The sequence below is a fragment of the Primulina huaijiensis genome, chromosome 11 (genome assembly GCF_012295235.1).
Source record: "Primulina huaijiensis isolate GDHJ02 chromosome 11, ASM1229523v2, whole genome shotgun sequence".
NCBI classification, from domain to species: Eukaryota; Viridiplantae; Streptophyta; class Magnoliopsida; order Lamiales; family Gesneriaceae; genus Primulina; species Primulina huaijiensis.
In genome coordinates, this window is record NC_133316.1 from 19782024 (window position 1) to 19798308 (window position 16285).

Here is a 16285-nt window from a genome sequence, read left to right on the forward strand (position 1 = left end):
CAGCATTCACTGCTCACACAGACGCATGGGGAAAACCGCCGCCGCCTCCGCCTCCGCCTCCCGTTTCCCGTCAATAGAAATATGTGACACCTCCGCCTCGAACCGCCACTCCATCGCGGCGGACCTCGACGGAACTCTACTCATCTCCCGCTCCTCATTCCCTTATTTCATGCTGGTCGCCATTGAAGCCGGAAGCTTCCTCCGGGGGCTAATCCTTCTCCTCTCATTTCCACTCATCGTCATAGCCTACCTCTTCATCTCCGAAGCCCTGGCTATAAAAATGATGATCTATATTTCCTTCTCAGGACTCAAAGTGCGTGACATTGAGCTAGTGTCGCGCGCGGTGCTGCCCAAGTTTTATGCCGGTGACGTGAGAGCTGAGAGTTACGAGGTCTTTGACAAGTGTAAGAGGAAGGTGATTATAACGGCGAATCCGACGATAATGGTGGAGCCGTTCGTGAAGGATTTCTTGGGGGGAGATAAGGTGATCGGGACGGAAATTGAGGTGGATCCGAAAACGAGGAGGGCCACGGGGTTCGTGAAGAAGCCGGGCGTACTGGTGGGCAAATGGAAGAAATTGGGGGTACTGAAAGAGTTCGGGGAGGAGACACCAGATGTTGGGATCGGAGATCGGGAATCTGATCATGATTTCATGTCCGTTTGCAAGGTAATTAATCTTCCTTTTTTTTTAAAAAAATCTAAACAGATTTGGCCTATTTCCGTGAAAGTGACTTCTTGATGAAATTGATTCAATCAGCATGTGCCAAGATTGCTTGATTATGCGGTGAAAAACTTCGTGAATTTTAGATAGTTGAACTTGAAATGTGCAGTAGTTGAAATTGGGAAAACCATCCCCCCTTTCTTTTGTTGAGCAGATTTACGATTTAGGATACAGTAATCGCTCGTTCGAGTTCACAAAATTGTGTCTTGGATAATCTTTTTATTTAACACAATTTCTAAAAGAGACATTAACTTTTAAAAAGATTCTTTCTTAATTAACCCCCAAATCCCAAAATCGAATTGGGCCCAAGATAATTTGAAATCGAGTGGGATGGGATCCAATATCCCTATTAAGAAACGTTGTCGCTCATAGTTCTTTTTTACAGAGTATAACCCAAAAAAATGGAAGCCGAATTCCTCGTGTTCACCATGCTTACTTTCTTTTTATTTGTTAAATAAGTATGAACATAATATATCCTTTATCATAAGAAACCTACTCAAAACTAATTTGTCAAAGAAAGAAAACTTTCTCCATCCAAAATCACAGATTCTATAGCATAAATTTGTACGACTTGTTTCTTGGTTATAATAGAGATTGGATTTAGTATTATTTGTATTTTTACCGAAGGAATACAAATCCGTTTTTATAATCTAGTCGATAAAATTGAAGATAAAGATGAACCATCTTTAGTGAACAAATCTTGACGTAAATGGAATAAAATAATAGTCAATAACCTGATTTAGAATTATCATGTGAATACAACTCTGATTTAAGCTAGGGATGAGTGGTGTGGGTACGTACAATTCCTAGAATCCTCCATCTGATGTTAATTTTGTTCGTATAATTCCAACTCTTAAGAGAAGGAAAGGATCGTAAAAATGATGATATTCTTTCTTGCCAAGTTTTGGGGCTCATTTCTTAATCAACAGCTGTCAAAATATTGTTATATATCTTGATGTAGCCATTGTAGAAGATAAAAGTGATTGTCAATATTTACTAGTGCATTGTTTGCATCCTTTTCACAGGAATTAAATGTTACCAATTGGCAGTAATAATAATAAAGATCCATGCACTTGATGCCACAACATTTACCATGACTATCTGTCATGAGCCCAACTAGTTGAACAGGACACGTGTCAAACCTTATTCCAAGACTTGCCGACTAAGTCTGTTTTAATATTAATTTATGCTATAATTGTTGAAATAAACTGGAGACCCCTTGTCAGCAATATGTTGGATGGATCATGTGACTAGCACAATCTTTGTATTATACTGTTTAGTTCCATGATACGCGCATGATTTGCATTCATCACAATTTAATTTTAAACCATGTTCGACAGGAGGGATACATGGTGCACCCACGTAAAACAGCTAGGCCATTGCCACTTGATCGCCTGAAAAGCCGACTGATTTTCCACGATGGTCGATTAGTCCAGCGCCCAACACCGCTCAACGCCCTCATCACCTACATTTGGCTTCCCTTTGGATTCATACTCTCCATATTTCGTGTGTACTTCAACCTCCCCCTGCCTGAACGAATCGTACGTTTCACATATGAAATGCTTGGTATTCACCTAGTTATTAAGGGCAACCCGCCTCCTGCGCCTTCCCCTGGCACCCCTGGCAACCTTTACGTATGCAACCATCGCACTCCACTAGATCCTATCGTCATTGCCATTGCTCTAGGCCGTAAAGTTTCATGTGTGACATACAGTGTCAGCAAGCTTTCTAGATTCCTCTCGCCAATCCCAGCTATTGCCTTGACTCGTGACCGCGAGGCTGATGCTGCTAGGATCAAGGCCTTGCTCCAAAAAGGAGACCTAGTTGTTTGCCCCGAGGGGACCACTTGCAGGGAGCCATATCTACTGAGATTTAGCGCTTTGTTCGCTGAATTGAGCGACAGAATTGTGCCCGTGGCAGTCAATCCTAAGCAAAACATGTTCCATGGCACAACTGTGAGGGGTGTCAAATTCTGGGATTGTTACTACTACTTCATGAATCCCCGACCGACGTACGAGATCACATTTCTGGAGAGGCTTCCAGAGGAGATGACAGTGAAGGCCGGAAAATCATCGATCGAGGTGGCTAATCACGTGCAGAAAATCTTGGCTGGTTCACTCGGATTTGAAAGCACCCAGTTGACTAGGAAGGACAAGTATATGCTGCTTGGTGGAAATGATGGGAAAGTGGAATCAATGAATTCCAAGAAATGATAAGGACATGAAATGCTACCCAAGTTTGTCCATCAATAATTTGGGGGGTTTATTTTTTAAGTGAAAGATTAAAGGTCGATATATAAGTATAGTTGGCGTGAAGTATTAGAACCAAATATTATTTTGTCCAAGAATAATTCTGTGTAAAAACTGCTGCATGATCTTGGTCATTTGTTAGATGTTTGTAAAATTACTAGTTTTCTTCTCGTCTTTTATGATAAAATATTTACTGGTCTGTTTTCGACTGAATTTCACTGCCTAAATAGCTCTTGTGAAGGCGGGTGTGTGGATAATGACCTCAATTCCAAAAGATATTTAAACCTTCTTTACAAATACTCCAAGAGGGTTTGTTAGATGTTATCCATGTGGATATATACATATAATACGTGTATTGAGTGATGAATCATGTTCATTAATCTATACATCATGATGAAATAAGTTACTATGATTTATCCACTTAGTACACATGTCATGTGTTGAGTGAAAAAAGTTTGAGGTTGAATAATTTTGCTTTTTCAAAATTCCAATGGATTATGCATTATATCTCAAGTTCATTTTTATCAAAATTTTTGTTGACTTGTGTATTAATACATAATGTAGAGTAGTCTTTATGTGTTTTGGATAGAACTATTTATTCATGCTCCAAATCTACTGTACATATTTGAGAATTTTTAATCTTTTTAATAATTCCTCGTCCTCCATATTTCCATACACAAATTTTTTTTACTCAAAACAAAACATGAAGTGTTTATAACGAACTATTGGCCCATGATCACACTAAACAAGTATCACAAATGCACAATGGACCAAAATACGACAGATGCGGAACGTGATATCCAAAATTAAAAAAAAAAATTTATAACAAATGTGTACAAATTCCTTTTGGTAGAATGGTGGGACGCAAATTCGAAATGGATAGACTAATAATGTAGGCAGTCGTTTTATTTTAAGACAAATTTCCCTTGTCAAGTCGAGGTACTAGTGAGATTCGCCAATCCTCTTCCAAACTAGTCACTCAAATATCGTGATAATAATACTATTGTAATAAGATGAAATAATATTTTAATTATTATGAGATTTTTTGGATAAAGTCCAAAAACAAATCCATGAAAGCTTAGCTCAAAGTGGATAATGTCATACCATTGTTAAGATATGCGGCTTCCATACCACAACAAGTGGTATCAGAGTTATGGTCTAGATCGAACCATATGGGTGGATCCTCATATACTTAAATGAAAGTGGTGAAAATTCTCGGTAAAAATATTTGATAAGCTATTGAGGTGGGTGATGTATCACAAGTGGGCTGGACCATGACATTTGGTGTCAGAGTCAGTGTGTGGACGTCGAAATTGTGACGTGTTTTAAAGTATGAGACCTCGGGCCAAAGCGGACAATATCACAAATGGGTTGGGCCGTGACATTTGGTATCAGAGCCAGTGTGTGGACGCCACACGTTGTGAAGCATTTTAATGCCGTGAGCCCTCATGCCAAAGTGGACAATATCACAAGTGGGTTGGACCGTGTCATTTCTCCTGGTATTTCATGTTAAGGTTTGAGAGGAGGTCCAGACAATGAGAATAATGGTGGAACCTCGTTTGAGAAGAGGATTGTTGGAAATGCAATCAAAATCCTATATTGGAAGATCGACAGAAAGATCATGAGCTAATAAGATGAAATAATGATGTATTTTGGATAAAGTCCAAAATCAAATCAACGAGATATTAGACTCAAAATAAACAATATCACATCATTATGGAGATACATGATTTCCATGTCATAACAACTATAAATCATGAAATATTCGAACTCGGTATGTTTTGAACTCACTTTATAGGCCGAAGAAGAAAAGTTACTAAATTATAGTTCATTAAAAGTTGGAGATGTCAATAGGCACAACTTTTTCGGACCTTATCACATTTGGTTCGTTTGAGGTATATATTGCATCCCATTGTGGCTTAGCTTGATTCAAGTTTTATGTGACGAGTCATTTCATGTTATTACATTGAACTCTTAATAAGCTCACTTTATCAATAATCTTTTATTTATTCATCCAAAAATCATTTTGAGAAAATCAATTTTATTATATTCGAATTATCGGTCAAAGTTTGACACTTTTATAACCAATTTCTTACATTCCTTTATGTTTTCCTTTTAAAAAATATCTTGGAGGGACATCGAATATTTGCCTAGTTTAGACATTTAAATTATATGCTATGTAATGATGTTTTTAAAGTATAATTTGATTTCTAAAACATTACTTTATAAAATTAAAAAAAGTCGATTGTCCATTAACCTTAATTAGTGCGAAACAAGGCCGACCATATTTGTTGATCTTCCAATGCCGACAGAATTATTTGTGATAAGAAATAAAGAATTATCGTATAATTTAATAGATGGATAAATCGACACAAAGCCACATCGATTGGGATATTCGTTTTCCTCATATGAAAAATTATTATTTTATTTTTACCTGATTTATTTATTTATTTATTTCATTTTTAGCTTATTTATTACATGCAGATTTCTACATCACCAATTAACTCCTTCCATTTCCTTCTTGATGAGGCTATTAAAAAGCATTGACTTCGAACTGTTAGGGTTGATGTCCAATTTAAATGGTTGGTGGGAAATTGTAATGTGGCGTGACGAAATTTATAATGTTAGTTGGATCAAATTACTTTATACTTTTTGTTCAACAAAAATTACTTTAGACTTAAAATCGAAGTAGATAATAAATCAATTCAAAATATTATGATATGCAACTTTGAAGCCTATGAATAGGGGTGGGAAAAAAATACCGAATTTTCGATATACCGAGATTATCGTATCGAAAAAATGTCGAATTTATCGAATTTTCAGTATACCGAAGATTTCGGTACGATACGGTAACAATACCGAATTTTTTAGTACGTTAACGGTATGCAATTTGAAAATTTCGTTATATACCGAAATACCGAAAACATATACAAAATTTTTTAAATATATAATATTTTAAAACAATAAATTTATAAAAAATTTAAAATGTAAGGTTTTTTTGGGTATAAAATGGTATATACCGATACCATACCGAAATCTCAGTATACCGTATAATTTCGGTATAATCGGTATGCTAGTTATATGTACCGAAATTTTCAGTACCATATCGGTATGAATTTTCTCATACCGTAATTTTCGATACGGTATACGGTATATGATTTTCGGTACGGTACGGTACGATATACCACCCCTACCTATGATAAATCGAGTAGGGTGCAATTATGTATAAGTGGAGCTCGAGTATCATACTATTCGATTTTGACTCGATTTAAATTTTATAGGCTAGAATTCGACTTGAACTCGATCGAGTATTCAATTTTAAGCTTCAGCTACAGCTAGACTCGTGAAAATATTGAGTTACTTGAGCTCATGCTCGAAAAGCTTGAAAATATTTGTAGCATGACAAAGCAGGAGATCGTGTTGGGGAAAATGAAGTCACGTCTTGAAAAATCATCTGTACCATATCTGAAGTTTTTAATCTTTAAGTCAAATTCATTTTCAACTTCAGCTTTATAACTTTTAAACCAAATAATATCCAAAATTTTAAACAAATCTCAATGATTCATGCATGAGTGTCTCCGATACCATTTGTTGGAGGAAAATGCATATAATCATATAATGCATCATGTTAAATCATTAAAAATTTGACTAAAAATTTAAGCGGAAACGTACCTGAATCTAAAATCTTTATCGCTTTAGGAACGAGTCTTGATCTTCCAGATCTACACGCTCTTTTATTTGAGAAGATCTTCCAGTTTCTCTTCAGAACTATTTTCTATAATGGGGGTAAAGAATATAAAACTTGATCACGCGCGATCTGAGGACCATAACCCATAGATAATATTTATCATTATCTTATCATATTTCTATTTTAGTCCCTCATAAAAACATAAATTACACTTATGTCTCTAAACATTAAATATCCATAACCTATTAGATACATTAAAGCCCTATAGCCAAAAAATTAACTAATTAGTTTAATTTTTAACATAAATTAATAGACAACTCACAACAAGTTTGAACTCAACCTCGAGCTTGAAATATAAAATTGTACCATTTTATATTACGTAATTCATCAACACGACTCAATATATAATTATTCAAGTCGTTCGCGAGATACTCGATTATAAACAATTAAAACTAGAACTCGGCTCAAGTAAAGAGTCGAGCTACCTGAGTTGAGTATTATATCATGAAATTTATTAACTTAATAGGGTTTATTGATTAAGACCCGACATAGATATTAAATGACATGATGTCGACAAAGAATTTAATAGGTGGGGCCAAGGTTGGCAAATTGGAATTTGGACGGAAATAACAAAAACGTGGGTTGACTAATATTTCAGACGGAAATATGAATACGCGTTTTTAACGCGAATTCACACGGACAAAGGGCTCTATAAATAGAGCTCCCCCTTCATTCTGAAATTATCCCTTCTTCGAGTTTTCTCTCATCTTATAAGCATTTTAGTGCTTAGTTCTATAATATTTGTGAGGTATTTTGTTCTCCTGTATTAAAAGAGTGTGTTCTCTTTGGAAACACAGTGAGTGAGTTGTACACCACAAAATATTATAGTGGAAATTCTTTTCATCTTGCCGTGGTTTTTACCCTAATAATTTTTAGGGGTTTTCCACGTAAATCTCGGTGTCCAGTTTATTCTTCATTTTCGTGTTTTATTATCTCAAATTACCGCAATTGGGACCAACAAGTGGTATCAGAGCCTTGGTTTAAAATTTCTTAAAATTCAGAGTATGCTCTGTGGTTGCAGCCTAGACTGATCTTCCACATCAGAAAAGATTTTTTGAGATTTTTTATTTAAGGCGGGATTATTTTGTACAGTCTCCTAAAATTGTTGTAGACATAATGGCGGGAAGGTACGAGATAGCAAAGCTCAACGGAAGCAATTTTATGCTGTGGAAAATAAAGATACAAGCAGTTTTAAGAAAAGAGAATTGCTTGGCGGCTATTGGAGATAGACCGGTGGAGATTACAGATGATGGAAAGTGGAATGAGATGAATGACAACGCTGTCGCCAATCTACACTTGGCTATAGCAGACGAAGTTTTGTCAAGTATCTCTGAGATAAAAACAGCCAAAGTTATCTGGGATACTCTGACAAAGATGTACGAGGTCAAGTCCCTACACAACATGATTTTCCTAAAGAGAAGGCTTTATTCTCTTCGGATTGCGAAATCTTCATCGATGACCAACCATATCAACACACTGAATACTCTATTTGCCCAACTCACTTCCATGGGGCATAAAATAGGGGAAAATGAACGTGCGAAGCTTCTACTTCAAAGTCTACCAGATTCATATGATCAACTAATCATCAACATTACCAACAATATTTTTATGGGCTTTCTAAGATTCGATGATGTCTTAACTGCGGTTCTCGGAGAAGAAAGTCGGCGCAAGAATAAGAAAGACAGGTTGGTAACCTCGAAGCAGGCAGAGGCTTTACCGATGATAAGAGGAAGATTTATGGACCGTGACTCCAGTGGGAGCCAAAGACGAGGTAGATCAAAGTCAAGAAGTAAGAAGAAAAATATTTACTGCTTCAAATGTGGCGGTAAAAGGCACTTCAAAAAAAGAGTGTACGAGTATTGACAAAAGTTCTCAAGGAAATGTGGCCAGTACTTTAGGCAGTGGTGAAATATTAATCAGCGAAGTAGCAACTCTTGCAGAAGGCAGACACAAATTTTGTGACACATGGATTATGGATTCAGGAGCGACGTGGCACATGACGTCTCGGAGAGAATGGTTTGACCATTATGAACCAATCTCAGGAGGATCTGTATTCATGGGAAATGATCATGCCTTGGAAATCGCTGGGGTCAGTACAATCAAAATTAAAATGTTTGATGGCACCATTCGCACCATACAGGATGTACGACATGTGAAAGGACTGACAAAAAATCTTTTGTCCTTGGGGCAATTGGATGACATCGGGTGCAAAACTTGTATCGAGAACGAGATCATGAAAATTGTGAAAGGCGCGCTTGTGGTCATGAAGGCGGAAAAGGTTGCTGCAAATCTGTATGTACTTTTGGGAGAAACACATAAAGAGGCAGAACTAGCTGTTGAATCAATTGGTTCAGGAGAAGAATTAACAGTGTTATGGCATAGAAAGCTCGGGCATATGTCAGAACGAGGGTTGAAAATTCTCTCAGAACGGAAGCTACTGCCGGGACTTACAAAAGTGTCATTACCCTTTTGTGAGCACTGTGTTACCAGTAAACAACACAGATTAAAGTTTGGCACTTCTACTGTCAGGAGCAAAAGCATATTGGAGCTGATTCATTCGAGTGTTTGGCAAGCACCGGTTGTATCCCTAGGAGGAGCGAGATACTTTGTCTCATTCATTGATGATTTCTCTAGGAGATGTTGGGTGTATCCAATCAAGAAGAAATCAGATGTTTTTCAGAACTTCAAAGATTTCAAAGCGCGGGTTGAACTTGATTCTGAGAAGAAAATCAAGTGTCTGAGGACTGACAATGGAAGAGAATATACCAGTGACGAATTTGATGCATATTGTCAACATGAGGGCATCAAAAGACAGTTCACAACGGCTTACACACCCCAACAAAATGGAGTGACGGAGCGGATGAACATGACCTTGTTGGACAGAACAAGAGCTATGTTGAGGACTGCAGGTCTAGAAAAGTCATTTTGGGCGGAAGCAGTCAAAACCGCTTGTTATATTATCAATCTTTCTCCTTCAGTGGCGATTGATCTGAAGACTCCGATAAAGATGTAGACTGGGAAGCCGACAGATTATTCTCATTTGCATACATTTGGAAGTCCTGTGTACGTTCTGCACAATGAGCAAGAAAGATCGAAATTGGATTCGAAATCCAGAAAATGTATCTTCTTGGGTTATGCTGATGGAGTAAAGGGGTTTCGCTTGTGGGATCCTACTGTTCACAAGCTTGTCATCACCAGGGATGTTATCTTCGAGGAAGATAAATTAAATGGAGACAAAGGCACACCGAATTCAGAAACTACTATATTTCAGGTGGAAAATAAGACGGACGAAGTTCAAGTTTCTTGTGAAGCAGTACCAGAGCACGAAGAACAAGAACATGTTGAGTCTGAGGTTTCCAATGTGAGGCAGTCAACTCGAGACAGAAGACCACCAGGTTGGCTTTCAGATTATGTCACTGAAAGTAACATTGCATATTGTCTATTATCAGAGGATGGTGAGCCATCGAGTTTCCACGAAGCTACTCAAAGCTCGGATGTATCTTTATGGATGATAGCAATGCAAGTAGAGTTGGAGGCATTAGACAAGAATAAAACTTGGGATCTTGTTACACTACCACGAGGAAGGAAAGCCATTGGAAACAGATGGGTCTATAAGATCAAGCGTGATGGCAATAACCAAGTGGAGCGGTATCGTGCTAGATTGGTCGTAAAAAGGTATGCTCAGAAACAAGACATTGACTTCGATGAGATATTTTCACCTGTGGTTCGGCTTACAACAGTCAGAATAGTGCTGACATTGTGTGCGGTGTTTGACCTACATCTAGAACAGCTAGATGTGAAAACAACATTTCTGCATGGAGATCTTGAAGAAGAAATTTATATGCTCCAGCCAGAAAGTTTTGCGGAAAAAGGCAAAGAGAACTTGGTTTGCAGGTTGAACAAATCTCTGTACGGTCTCAAACAGGCGCCAAGGTGTTGGTACAAGAGATTTGATTCCTATTTCATGAGCCTTGGATACAACAGACTGATTGTAGACCCTTGTACGTATTTCAAGAGGTCTGGTGATGATTACATCATTCTGCTGTTGTATGTGGATGACATGTTGGTAGCAGGCCCAAAAAAAGATCAGGTCCAAGGATTGAAGGCACAGTTGGCTAGGGAATTTGATATGAAGGACGTGAGACCAGCAAACAAGATTCTAGGGATGCAAGTTCACCGAGATAGAAGTAACAGAAAGATTTGGCTTTCTCAGAAAAATTATTTGAATAAAGTCTTGCAACGCTTCAACATGCAAGATAGTAAGCCAATTTCGACCCCTCTTCCTGTTTTTCAGACGGAAATGTGAATACGCGTTTTTAACGCGTATTCACACGGACAAGGGGCTCTATAACTAGAGCTCCCCCTTCATTCTGAAATTATCCCTTCTTCGAGTTTTCTCTCATCTTATAAGCATTTGAGTGCTTAGTTCTATAATATTTGTGAGGTGTTTTGTTCTCCTGTATTAAGAGAGTGTGTTCTCTTTGGAAACACAGTGAGTGAGTTGTACACCACAAAATATTATAGTGGAAATTCTTTTCATCTTGTCCGTGGTTTTTACCCTAATAATTTTTAGGGGTTTTCCACGTAAATCTCGGTGTCCAGTTTATTCTTTATTTTCGTGTTTTATTATCTCAAATTACCGCAAGTGGGACCAACACATGAGTCGTAGATAAACTAAAAAGAAAGGGACATTCCAAAGCTTCAACTTTCAAGTGATTTTAAAAGTGTTTTCTTCGGAGCTTTATATGATTTTAAGGGTGAAATTAGGGACTACTTTAAAGTTTGAAGAAAATTAGATAATTAAATGCATTATGCATGTATTTGATTTTGGTTGTTGAGAAAAAGATTTATTATGCTTGGATCTCGGACATTAGATTTTGTTCCGAACATGGAACGTTGGTGGCGAATAAGTTATAAGAAATCAATCACGATGCATGTGCTTATTCAAAGGTATATGTAATATTTCGATTTTTTTTTCGAATTAAAGAGGATCAATGTTATAATTGAGTCTCGATAATGAAACTTCGTCTCAAACTAGAGATGTTAATATTTGATGGTGTATAATTCATCGGCATATATATTATTTTATTTTGGATTTGAAAATTGATTTCATGACCTATTTTTTTATCCAATGAGATTTTTAGCATCATATATAAATTTTCAACAATTGCCCACAAATTGGATCTCACCCCATTACTCCAATTACAAATTTTGGGTCAAAAAGCTGGACCAAAACCAACCATGGGGTTTTTCATAATAGGGCCTGCTTTGCATCCAATTTCCAAACTTAGTCTCGGGTTAACCCTGATTTAATTCAGCGTCACTTTCTTCTCCTGGAACTTGTACTTGCATTATTTTCTTCAGATTATGTATTATATTTGGGAAATCTCAAGAATATCGAGGACCCAAATGGTATATATAACAAATCTAATAGTTATTTGGTCTAGGAAAAAATCTTCTACAACATTCAGTATATCTAATAATTCTTAATTAATAAGTTTCAACTTTTTTTAACCTTTCATTATCAATATAGGCAAAAACTTGTGTGAGATGGTCTCATATTTTATGAGACAGATCTTTTTTTTGGGTCATCCATGAAAAAATATCATTTTTTATACTAAGAATATTACTTTTTTTGTGAATATCGGTAAGTTGCCCGTCTCGTAGATAAAAATTTGTGAGCCCGTCTCGCAAGAGACCTACTCATCAATATATATGATAAATTTTTATTAACAAATTCAATCATCATACTAACTCGCACTATATTAGACTTGGTAAAGCATATATTTCACAAATACAAGATAAAGTAAAGGCATCTATGTTCTACGCACTTATTTGAAAAGATATGTTTCATTATTGTTACCCAAATAAATATAGAAAAGTTACAAAGAATCGAAACAATGGTAAGAAACCAAATTTGTAACAAAAACTAAAATTGCCAAAACTATTTTAAGAATTTTGTGATATAAAGAGAACACTATTGGACTCACAAAAATAAAAAAAGAAATTAAGAGAAAAACCATTCTTTCTTCAACTCATTAATGACTCCACCACCTCTCATCTTGCTCAATTGAATGATTGTACCTTCTAAGCATGTACACCATGTGTATTGAGTAGCTAACATAGTTTAATGCATTCATGGCCAAAAATTAAGCTTCCATGTGACATTGTCCCATTATTGCACCAAATGTCAGAGCGCCAGCCTCACACTGAGTTATGCTAAAAACCTCAGTCATTAATAAGGCCACCCTACATTTACAACCACCACCACCACTTCAAACCACCGCCTCAGCCCCTATTCCACGGCCGGCATCAGCCTCATTTCTACCGTAGCCACCACATTTACTGGCACAAGTTTCACCTTCTCTATATTTCCTAATACTGGCAACCAATGGACCCAAGTCTCTTTGATGAACATTGACTTTAAGCCCATGTTTCATGAACAACGTCAATGACATCTTCTGTTCCACCTTATGGCCGGAAAACACTGTGAATCGGTGGCGGAGCAGGGCAGCCGCCGCTATCGATTTCATTTGCAAATACGCAAGATCCTTGCCTAGACATATCCGTGGCCCGGCATTGAATGCCACAAACTTGTAAGAATCATGCATCACAAACTTGGTTCCATCAGAAGACAACCATCTTTCTGGTTTAAACTCCAGACAATCCTCACCCCAAGTAGACTTCATTCTCCCAGCAGAATATATCGAATACGTGATTGATGATCCAGCCGGAACAAATGTGCCATCAGGCAAGACGTCGTCAGCCACCACATGCTTCGAATCTTCCGGTACCGAAGGGTACAACCTGAGAGTTTCTGATAATGCAGCTTTCAAGTACACGAAACGATCAACCTCTTCAAATGTCAGTGGTTCATCCACCCACGAGTTCATACCATCGCCACGCGAATCGATCATAACGGAGCATATCTCGAGTAGAATTTTTCTTTCCACTCTTGGGTTCTGCGTGAGAAGCCAGAAAAACCAACACAACGCCACCGATGACGTGTCCCGTCCGGCTAGGATGAAGTTTAGTGCCACGTGTTGCAAGAATTTGTCCGAGTATGATTCCTTTTTCTTCATGAATCTTGATAACAGGTCATCATGTTGGGTAGAATCCTTCTGCTGATTTGTCAGTTCAAGCTTGCGTGCATTGATGACTCCGGTCAAATACTCGTCCAATTCGCCCAGGCTTTTGCTCAAGCTGACTTCCAGTCCAAGCCGAAGCCATTTCTTCAACCTCCACACGACTTCTGGGAAGATGAACCTCTGCAGAGAAGCCTCGGTAGCTCGGTCAAAAGCCGATGCAAAGATGTTATTAGGTAGCCCTGGAGCCAGAGTTTTCGGGTCCTTCCCGAAAGCCAAACCGCATATGTTGTCAAAAGTGAGCCGAAGCAACAGGTCTTGCAAGTCCACCGGCTCGGCTGCAAGATGAGCCTCCTTCAAAATGGGACAGAAACGATTGTCGATGGCTCGATTGACCCATCTGGCCATGGCTTGGCGCAGGGTCCTTGTGGTGAATTCGAGAGCTGCAGTCTTTCTTTGGAAAAGCCAAGTGTCTGCATCAGAATTGAAGATGCCATGGCCAAGAAAATCATGAAAAACTGCTTGCCAGGTTGGACCCTTGGGATAATTATCGAACCGAGTTTTCAAAATGTGCTCCAAATTCTTGGGATCACAGGTGACCGTCACAAGGCCTTGTTTCCTAGCAAGAATAGGTATAGGGCATATACATGTCTGATATGTGCCACCGCATGCTCGGAGATTGTCGGCGATCCACTCGTGCATCCGCTCGGCGTTCTCTATTAAACCCGGGAGGCTGCCCAATAGGGGCCACACACGAGGACCCTTGAGTGATTTGGAGATAAAGGTGAACCACATCAGGTAGCAAGTGACACCAGAAAATAACAGGAGTGCAAAGGATAAATCCATGTTTGCAGTAATTTTCGCTATAGAATCTCCAAACTACAACAAGGCTTTCACCTAGACCACATTATCAAACGCACAACAATAAAAATGACTCCACCAAGAACTGCATTAATGGTGGAGCAATTGGTATGATAAAAAATCAGTGAACTTTCAAAAATGACCTACATATGAGGAAACGAGTTACGAGAAAAACCAGAAAGACTTGTGGAGGAGGAAGAGGTAAAAAAACTCGAGTTTATACTTGTGTTTGGGATGAAGAAAGATAAGCAGAAAAGGAAATTTATAGAGGAGAAGACAATGAAAGGTAATAAGTTAGGCCAGTCAGTGCCTTGAATTACTCCACCCCCTACTTTGTGCAACTTAAACAATCAGATGGCACCATCATAAATGCATTGCAGAAGCAGTTGAAGATTTTTAAGGAAGAAGTGTTAAAAACAACCAAATGAGGAAACAACTCTGTTCAAAAACCAGCAAAATAAAAAATAAATAAAATAAAGAAACTCGCAGTGGTTTTTCATCAAAAAACCACTTCCTCTCCCTCCCCCCAAACACCCCCCCCCCCCCCCCTCTCTCGAACTAATTTCTGCAAAAAAGGAGCTGGTGGCATTAAATTCGAGCATTCAATTAATGGAAATAAATGAGATTGGTTGAGAGACTACATAGAAAAGAAAAAAAGAATTTCGGTATACATAGACAAAATGCAGAAAATAAGGAAAACTGTAATGATTTGGTTATATACTACATTTTTCTTTTCTTTTCTTTTTCACTCAGTGAACTTGATTTATACATAATTTAAGAGAATCATAAATGAAACATGGGTTGTGGCTAGTTACAGTTGGGTGAACAACTCAACAACAATTTATAATAAGCAGCTTAAATTGCGTGACCAAAATTTTATCTTTCTTCCATTGGAATTTACTCACAAAACCCAGTAAATTTCTATGTTAATCTCAGTTTCACAACCTAGAGTTGACCGACCCTCTTCAATGCTAATGGTGCAGAAGACGAAAGTCAACCGTTCTGCCATGTTTTTCCTGCCAAGAAAAGGTCGACCTTGTCAGTTCTTTTTTCGAAAACACAAATCTTTACCTGCTTTTGGACTTTGAGCCTTTTGGCATGCCAATCTGTGGGCAATCAAGATATGGTAATTCAGAGGAATCAAACACACAGGACCTCAAATTCCATAACAGGCTAAGAAACTTAAAAGCATAAAATATTTGCATTTGAAAAGGTAATGACGTCATTATCGACAATGTACCGGACACTAGTCACACATTCAATCATACGACACGTGAAAACTTCATCTGAGAACCCAACAAGTGTAAAAAACAAGATTTCGATGTAGTATTTCCCCCTCTGGTCACTGACAATCAACACAGATACATTTAACAAATTTTCACATTCATCAACTGAATATAGATAGAGTTTGAATCAGTATTCCATTAAAGTCTTGATATAAGAGTACATCGTTTGCAAGCAATCACTAAGTTTAAGGAAATGGATACAGTCTTAGGTGGTTTAAAGATTGAAAAGACACTGCCATATGATTTTTGTTGCACGACCATCGACCAGGATATGCATGCTATCCACTCATTTTGAAACAAACCAAGCAAATAGATAATTTTATTTAGTAATACTT

At 37.8% G+C, this 16285-nt stretch overlaps 2 protein-coding genes across 2 annotated transcripts; one reads left to right on the plus strand and one right to left on the minus strand.

The window, feature by feature from the left end:
- LOC140987933 (probable glycerol-3-phosphate acyltransferase 8) lies at nt 1–3174 on the plus strand. Its single transcript, XM_073456698.1, has 2 exons — nt 1–667; nt 2062–3174. Exons 1-2 carry the CDS (start codon nt 26–28, stop codon nt 2932–2934), a joined length of 1515 nt encoding a protein of 504 aa, XP_073312799.1. The 5' UTR covers nt 1–25; the 3' UTR covers nt 2935–3174.
- Nucleotides 3175–12725: 9551 nt separating this feature from the next.
- On the minus strand, nt 12726–15174 carry LOC140987603 (cytochrome P450 86A8-like). The gene has a single exon (XM_073456174.1). The coding sequence runs from the start codon at nt 14647–14649 to the stop codon at nt 12994–12996; it is 1656 nt and encodes a 551-aa protein (XP_073312275.1). The 5' UTR covers nt 14650–15174; the 3' UTR covers nt 12726–12993.
- Nucleotides 15175–16285: the final 1111 nt, after the last annotated feature.